The 9026-nt window shown below is 39.0% G+C and overlaps 1 protein-coding gene across 1 annotated transcript; it reads left to right on the top strand.

Moving 5' to 3' along the window:
- The first annotated feature begins 1412 nt into the window (after positions 1–1412).
- On the top strand, positions 1413–7577 carry LOC104414172 (protein NSP-INTERACTING KINASE 3). Its single transcript, XM_010025204.3, has 11 exons — positions 1413–2612; positions 3086–3218; positions 3363–3434; positions 3642–3785; positions 3885–3956; positions 4042–4101; positions 4192–4289; positions 4386–4532; positions 4913–5254; positions 5902–6293; positions 6984–7577. The coding sequence occupies exons 1-11, from the start codon at positions 2525–2527 to the stop codon at positions 7299–7301; spliced, it is 1866 nt and encodes a 621-aa protein (XP_010023506.2). The 5' UTR covers positions 1413–2524; the 3' UTR covers positions 7302–7577.
- Positions 7578–9026: the final 1449 nt, after the last annotated feature.

The following is a 9026-nucleotide window of genomic DNA, read 5'->3' as shown; positions in this document are numbered from 1 at the left end:
CATATTAGAGATTCTTTCCCCGGAATCCAACAAAAGAATAACATAAAGAGGGTACAAAAACTTGGCACACATCTCCACCCCCCAGCGTGTTTTAATAATTCTATTTAAATTCTTTATTTTTCTCATTTTAAAAAATTAAAAAATTTCAATAGTTCCAATCCTCACATACCCATTATTGGATAATCGAAATATTTTTAAAAAAAGTAATATTACCAAACTAACTTAAAAAACATATGCCATTTATCCAAAGCGAAAGAGCTTTTTTGTGAAATTGATTATTTATCTAAGAATAAACCTTACAAAATTCGGTACTGTGAATTACAAAAATGCCATTTTGTGTATAGGTAACAAGATATTCCATCTTGATTTTTTAATAATTGTTTACATTAGAAGCAAACAAAATTGGTTGTACCACCACCACCACCACCACCACTCTTCACAGGCTCATATGGATGGATGCGTAGCGTCCGAACCTAACCTACCATCTCCGGGTGGAGCCCCTCCATTATCATCCATCAAGCCCTTTATGATCATTTAAAAAAAATATTATTCAATGGTACTTTTATAATTGAATGTCGGGTAATTAGAGCAAATTATGTGCAAAATAATGTAGCATTAATTGCAAGTTTTCTTTTTGTGAACGTCAACTAATATAGAAAAAGAATTTATGCTGACCGGCACTTAAAAATACACTTGAATATGATCCCTCCTGACTTGAAGTGGACTACGAAGGACAAATTTTATAATAAATCTGACTTTTTTAAGGAATGATGATAGAAAGCGACTTAGTTCCTACTTGAAATTAGGATCATGCATATGATATAGACGTTTTCGGTCTGAGTTAATCCATTGCTTTAACATGGCAAAAAGACCAACTTGCTCGAAAATCTCAAAGATCATTTTCATAATAATTTAATGAGTAATTTCTTTAGGACATTGAGAAAAGCAGCACAATAAAATGCCATTTTTCTAATTTTTGACATACCAATTCTGCTTCCATAACAAGCAAAAGCATCTTATCATTTGGTTACCTACAAGGAGGAGGCAGGCAAGGCCAGAGTTAGATAGAACATGCATGCCTTGCACACTTTCAAGAAAGTGAACATTATACCCGGCGCATTTTAGCACCGGCGGGTTTGGGGGTGGGGGCCCACGGCATGCCTGAAAACTTTAACAGAATTTGATTATTTAAATAATTGCACACCACCGGTTTTTTTATTTATTTAAATTTTCTTTTTTTTGCGAAAAAGGGGGGGAAAGTATTGAAAAAAAGCAAAAGCAGTTAGAAAATTCAGGGGGCAAAAGACAACAACAAAGCCAAAGACAATCCAAGCACGTGACCCCCCCCTGCCCAAAACAAAAGACTTGAACTTACCGTCACTGCAAAAAGAGGTCTCTGCTTTTCTCCTCCATTTGCACATCAGACATCCCCCGCTGGCCTGTCTCTCTCTCTCTCTCTCTCTCTCTCCCTCTCTCTGTTTCTCTCTCTATCTGAATCCTGATCAATCCCGCACATCCATTCAGTCCCATCATCACTCGAAGCAAAGTAGAGGAGGGAAAGGGGAGAGAAAAAGAGAGAAGCTGCAGGCAAAAACAACAGTAAATTCCAAGGGAAAAAAAGCAGATACGTAGGGAACCCAGTTCCCGATCCTCTGTGGAAAAGAGAGAGAAATATATCGTTACTGGCTTCCCAGTCTGTAACTTTGTCGAATTTGGCATTTTGTTCTGGCCCCATTGCCGTGTTCTCTTTCTTTCTTTTTTTCATTCCCTTTTCCTTCTCGGAGGTTGAAGTGGGGTTTTCGCTTGCCTTCCTTGCTCTGTCCTGTGTGGTCGAACGTAGCAGCAGAGAGAATGGGAGGAAAAAAATAATGGTGGTGGTGGGGGTGGTGGAGGAATCAGCGAGGGGGAGATAAAGACCAACGACAAGCCCACCAAAGTGTGTTTTGTGGGGGTCGAGCGAGAGTACGTAGATAAAGCAGACACTGGGTTTCCCAGATCTCTAGGATCTCAGAATTTTAGGCATTCTTGGTGTTTCCCCTGTTTCTCGAGAAAAACACTCTCATTGGCATTCGCATTCGCATTCTCACAGCTGTTAGCTGTTTGTCCTGGCTCGGACGGTGCTCATCTCTCTAGCTTTGATTCTCGGTGTCTTTTTCTGAGCTGGGCGTTTTGTGAGCCAGTGATTTTTAGCATCTGGGTCTCGAGTTACATGGAGTTTTTGTCGAGGGGTCAGTGAAAACGTGAAGTTTATTTGGAAAAGGGAGGCAAAGGAGAGGGGGAAAAGTTAGAGGAGAGAATCATTCATTCCTGTTGTGGCAGGGGAGGTTCTTATTCTGGAGCTTTCTTTCTTTGTTTCTTTTTGACTGGAATAAGGGAAGGGGATTAGTTTGTAGGGGCTGCAAGTGAAAATGACTTGCCTTTGGGTTTCTCATGGCGGTTTTGAGAAGTGGGTGCGATATGTTTTGAAGAGGAAGTGAAGTATCAGGAAGCTTGAGAAGAAAGTACGGAGATAGAGAGAAGAGCGATGTCGTGGAGAGTGAGCTGCTTTCTTGTTTTGGCATGGTTGGGGAGTTGCTCTGCTTCTCTTTCTCCTGCTGGCGTTAACTATGAAGGTTAGTCTCTCTCTCTCTCTAGATCTCTGCCTCCTCTCTCTCTCTCTCTCTCTCTCTCTCTTTTCTTTCCATAGTTTAACCGAAACAAATTGAAAACATTGGGATAGTTTCCTGCATATTGCATGCTGTGTGTTTAGCTTTTTCTAAAAATTTGAAATTTATCTTTCTTATACCGTTCCCACTCAAATTGTACTTCCTTTTTACCTTTTGGATCAATGTATTAGTCCTATATATTGAACTCTGTCAATATTGAAGATGAATTGCCACTTATCTATGGGCAGACTTGTTCTCTGTTCCCCAGCTTTCTCTCTCTCTCACACACACACACACACACACACTCGCACTTCATTTAGCTATGCGTCTGTTACAGGCTTGTTAATTTCTTCTCTTAAGTTCCTGAGCACAATGAACGAAGCTCATATTCATAGCAATAGATCGTTATACTTATATTTGCCGTTTGAATATTTGAGCAGTTATGGCTTTAATGGCAATAAAAACTGCTCTCCATGACCCCTACAATGTTTTGGAGGGTTGGGATGTAACTTCTGTGGATCCTTGTAGCTGGAGGATGGTCACTTGCACGGGCGACGGCTTCGTTTCATCTTTGTAAGTTTGTCTTAGTCTTGTGCCGTGTCTTAATTTCAAGATATGTCGCCTGATGGTAAATGACAATGGATGAACTTAAGTGAAATCATTTATTTTGAAGAGGATCTTTTTGACAATAGATGATATCTTCTCATTCTTGAACAGGGGACTTCCGAGTCAGAGCTTATCGGGAACCTTGTCTCCAGAAATTGGGAACTTAACGAACTTGCAATCAGTGTATGTTCTTACCTTCATTCTGTCGTGTAATTGCTTTATGTGTGTATGTTACTTGGTCTAAGGGTGGTGGGATACTCTGATAGATCTGTTTGTTCTTTATTTATGATTCAAGCAGTTTCCTCGGGAATGCTACTCTGAATTCTTGGTCATACAATGCTACAGCATCTTCTAAATGAAAGCACGACTTATGATTCCTTGAATGTTTAGGTTGCTGCAGAATAATCTCATCTCGGGTCCTATGCCAGCAACAATAGGGAATCTACAGAAGCTTCAGACACTCGATCTCTCCAATAACACATTTAATGGAGAAATTCCTAGTTCTTTGGGGGACCTGAGGAATTTGAATTACCTGTAATTTCCAAACTCGTGATTTATTTGGAGATTTCTTGTGATTATGCCAATGGAGGGTGATCTTACAACTGATGCTTTTCATCTCTTTCATTTGATCAGGCGGTTGAACAACAACAGTCTTACTGGATCCTGCCCTGAGTCTTTGTCTAATATCGAGGGCCTCACTCTTGTGTATGCGTTTCTTCATCATTTATGAGGTCCAGTTTATTTATTTTACTGTGAGAATACCCATTATTGAAGTATAATTTGCTTGCAGAGACCTTTCATTTAACAATTTGAGTGGTTCTTTGCCAAAAATATCAGCAAGAACTTTTAAGTAAGTTGTCCTTTCCCACCGGAACTCCATTGCTATATGTATATGTTGTGAAGTCATTTACATAGTCATTGTACTTTTTGCTGATCTCAGAATCATTGGCAACCCTTTAATATGTGGACCCAAAGCTGGCAACAACTGTACTTCTGTCTTTCCTGAACCACTTTCTTTTCCACCTGATGTTTTAAAAGGTATGCACATGACTTGATATGTATAAATGCTACAATGAAAACTTTTGATTCCAGAAATTTTAAGTAATTGTGCATCTGCTTCTTTGTGATTGTTAGATCAACCAGATTCTGGATCAAAAAGTCGTCACATGGCTATTGCTTTCGGTGCAAGCTTTGGTGGTGCCTTCTCTGCAGTCATTGTCATTGCTTTATTAATTTGGTGGCGTTACAGATGGAATCAGCAAGTTTTCTTTGATGTCAATGGTCAGTCCTTTGCCCTCTCTTTCTTGCCCTCTCTTTCTACCAGTGTTTTTGCTGTTGAACACGCCACTTCTACAGGTCATATGTACAATTGTCGTTATATATCTATGTAAAAGCACCAGCCGAGAACTTTAATATTTCTAGCAGTGGTTACTGAATGGCTTGAGAGTCAATAAATCTAGAATCCCTGTCTTCAAAGATTCTTTAGCTAGCTTCCTTGGATTTTGTGATTTTACCATTGTACTCTAATTTTTAAGGAATAGTCACCAATCAGGTAACCTCATGTGTCAGCTGTAGTCTATTAACTGCGACATAAATATATACTGCACTGTTGTTTTTTCAGTTTTTAATGAACAAGTTCTTGGCTTTACTATGTGGTGCAGACCAATACGACCCTGAGGTTTGCTTGGGACATTTGAGAAGGTATACATTTAAAGAACTGAGGGCTGCGACTGACCACTTCAACTCGAAGAATATTTTAGGGAGAGGTGGATTTGGGATTGTATTCAAGGCATGCCTCAATGACGGCACTATAGTAGCTGTCAAAAGGTTGAAGGACTATAATGCTGCAGGAGGTGAAATCCAATTTCAGACAGAAGTGGAAATGATTAGCCTGGCCGTTCATCGGAATCTTCTCAGGCTTTGTGGTTTCTGCTCAACGGAGAACGAAAGACTCCTTGTGTACCCCTACATGCTGAATGGAAGTGTAGCATCTCGCTTAAGAGGTTAGCCAACTTCACTTCAAGCCATGGAATCATCTCTTATAGTTTCTCATGTGCTTCTGCTTGATGCAGTTTTGATTGGCTTCTGGCATTGATCCACCAATACTGTTCCACCTTATTGCAAGTCTAATATTTCTACCTAAGTTATTGCTTCAGTTGCTAACAACATTACACAGCCTTATGAGGCAACCTCAATTGATAATCTTGTTAAACACTGAGTACGTCAGTTTGATGAATCCTTCGCCTGATTGGACAAAACACAATGATGACTCCTAGACCATCTTGATGTTGGCCAGCCTTCAATCACCTCCTTATGTTCGAAGTTCAGTTGTACCTTCTTTGTACATCTAATTACCCCATGAAGATGCTTTTGGTAATCTGGCTTATAATCTTGGGATTGTTGATTTACTGAGTTTCCTGACCTTGCTGAAATTGAATAATTTGCTGTTCTCAACTTGGTAATGCCCAGCCATCAATCTGTTCTGCCTATGAAAACAATATACCAAGCCTTGAGCTTCATCAGTCTCTACGTCTTTTTCCTTACCTTATGCTGTGATGTCTTTTTGAACAGTTGCATTAAGTTTTTCAGTGTGCTTCTAACCGTTGGCAGAACCTAGAATACTTTGATAACTTGTGCATTTTCTCTGCAGATAATATTCATGGGAAGCCAGCTTTGGACTGGTCAAGGCGAAAGAGGATTGCCTTAGGTACAGCTAGGGGATTGGTTTATTTACATGAACAGTGCGACCCCAAAATTATTCACCGTGATGTTAAAGCAGCCAATATTTTGCTCGATGAAGACTTTGAGGCTGTTGTTGGAGATTTTGGGTTGGCAAAGCTTTTGGATCACAGGGACTCCCATGTGACAACAGCGGTGCGTGGCACAGTAGGCCATATTGCTCCTGAGTACTTATCAACAGGCCAATCATCTGAAAAAACAGATGTATTTGGATTTGGTATCCTGCTCCTCGAGCTCATCACTGGTCAAAAAGCTCTAGATTTTGGGCGAGTAGCAAACCAGAAAGGAGTCATGCTTGATTGGGTACTCTCTCTCTCTCTCTCTCTCTCAAAACATGCATCAAAAGAGAGATTTAATTTGCTTTCCAAATCTGGGATGTCTGACTCAACATAAGTCTATTATGACATGAATTCATGTGCCCCATGTCCTGAGAGCTGTTGTAGCATTTCTTCAAGCAATATTTATATGTCAACTATCGCCAAGTATACCTTTATCTCATGTTACTTGAGTGTAAGATCTGAGTTCCTTGTAGATTATGGATACATGTCCACAGTTATTAAAAAATGAAAGAATCCTATGATGCTCTTATTTGGTTTAAAAGAAGCAACAAGAAAAAGGAGTTGTAATCACAGTATGTTGGATTTAACGTAGTGAATCATTAAAATGCAGATGTTTCTTCCAATAATCCCAATGTGATATGAGAATCCTAGTCCATGGAAGTGAGATAATGAGATCTAGAATTCATTTCATATTGCATTGGATGCATTATCGTCTCCTGGCAAATTGCCTCATGGGTTGCAACTTGAAACCATTCAGTACTAGTATTGGTTTTAGACTCATTTTGCTTGTCTGGATCAATTTGATTGACGGTATTGAAACCCTGAGTTTTCTTTTTATCTACAAGAAGTTTCGTACCTGTAAATATTTGATTTGCAATGTTTTTCCAGATGTTTTATCTTTCACTGAGTTGTTATATGCTCTGATTATTTTCAGGTAAACAAGTTACACAAGGATGGAAAACTAAACCAACTGGTAGATAAAGATCTCGGGGTAAATTTCGACAGGATTGAATTGGAAGAGATGGTCAAGGTCTCTCTTCTATGTACCAAGTTCAATCCATTGGAGCGCCCCAAGATGTCCGAAGTACTCAGGATGTTGGAGGGTGATGGTTTAGCTGAGAAATGGGAGGCTTCTCAGAAGGTAGAGACGCCGAGGTTCAGATCATGCGAAAACCCAACTCCAAGATACTCGGATTTCATCGAAGAGTCTTCACTTGTGGTAGAAGCAATGGAGCTTTCTGGTCCTAGGTGACAGGATAAGTCCCCTCTTCCACACACGTTTCCGTACACATCATCTGGTCGCAGAGGTTGGAACGAATGAAGGCCATTGTCGCCGCTGTTCAGTGAATGTATCTAGTCTGTAAAAAAGGTCAAAGGAAAGTCATGAACAAGCTAGATTGTTCTTCGCCAGAAATCAATTTCAGCTGGTTGAGCTTTTCGAGAAAATTTTGACAATACGTAAACGAAAGTGCACTGTAATTATATTATTCTCCTAGTGATCTAACCAATTAGTTCTGATTCGCTAGTCTACTGTTTCTACTGTTTCTCGGCACGGCCTGGTGCCATACCTATATTGGTAATTTACCTACTGTTTAAGCATTTGAGTCAATTCAGGTTCACATCGGGATTGTTTACACCTTCCTGTCGGTCTAACATTTTTATTAAAAACAAGGAAACGAAGATTCCAAAGATCGATTGAGGGTATGTTCTTAGTCTCTGCTGTTCATGCGGTCAGTCCTTCCTAGCCCTGGTTGGCAGGAAGTGCGAATTTGTATGATTTTCCCTGAGAAATGACGCTGGCAATCTAAACTTAGACTTGGGTGATTCGTGTAAGTTTCGACCGTGCTTCTCTCATGGAATTCATCTGCACATGGATGGCTTTGAACTCATAAGAGGAGTCCGAATGCTTCTCTTGTTGAATGCCTGCTGGCAGAGCAGAGTTTTACTTCAGATGATCACCGAGAAGTACTGATGTGTTATAATTCTGCCGTGGATGATTTCTACAGGACCAAAAGAGAAGGATGAAGCTGTGATTTTTTCCTCTGTGGGAGTAGATGAGATTGAGCACAATGACATTTACATTTTTTTGTTTGTTTGGACACAATGACATTTACATCGACAACATAATTGTGGGTGTGGTTGCTTCAGGAAAAGATTTCCTAACCAAGGAAAATGCTTTATGACTAATCTTTTCTTAAGAAAATATTTTCTCCTTTTCTAATTGGAGAATTTATTTACCTAACTTTAAATATGCAGATTTTCTTTGATCATAAATATTTTCAATGATTCAAATGTGTGAAAGTCCAGAAAATTAATTTGAAAAAAATCCTTTCAATGAAATAAATGCACCTTTTGATTTGATTAAAAGTAGCATTCTTATTGAATCCATCCAAACTCTATCCGGTGATGTTGATGGAATCCCAATCCGAGCCGGTTCCATTTAATTATTAAGGTACCCGACGAATTCCCTACAAGTTTTTTGAAACTACCCTTTATATTATTTTCTTATAAATAATGTTTTGGGATAAAATTATCTAACGCCAAATAGATGATAAACCACATTGCTTACATATATCTGCAATCATGAAAATCAAGATTCTAAAAAACAATTTTAAACTCTTGTCTAAATTCTATCAATCATATAAAGTGAAGTGAATAAGATGTTGCACAAAAATGTAAATGAGTAAAAGTGATTTGTATCCCAGAGTATGGAATCATACGAGTCACATGGTAATCTTCGAAAGAGTAAAAGTAAAATGATTATCAGATTTGGATTTCAGATTACCAAAAAGATTACCAACAAGATGTGTCCAAAGCCCTATATAGTATGAAACTCAAACTTATTTTACAATCCATTTAAGCCCTATTAAGGCTCCGAACAGATTGGGTACCTTATTAAACTCGACCATGTCATCCCCAATCATGTGAAATTCATAGGTATTGCAAATGAGATAATCACATGGTCCTAAATGCTTGG

This window comes from Eucalyptus grandis, chromosome 8 (assembly GCF_016545825.1).
Source record: "Eucalyptus grandis isolate ANBG69807.140 chromosome 8, ASM1654582v1, whole genome shotgun sequence".
Classification (NCBI taxonomy): Eukaryota; Viridiplantae; Streptophyta; class Magnoliopsida; order Myrtales; family Myrtaceae; genus Eucalyptus; species Eucalyptus grandis.
This window is presented reverse-complemented; position numbering and strand designations above follow the sequence as displayed.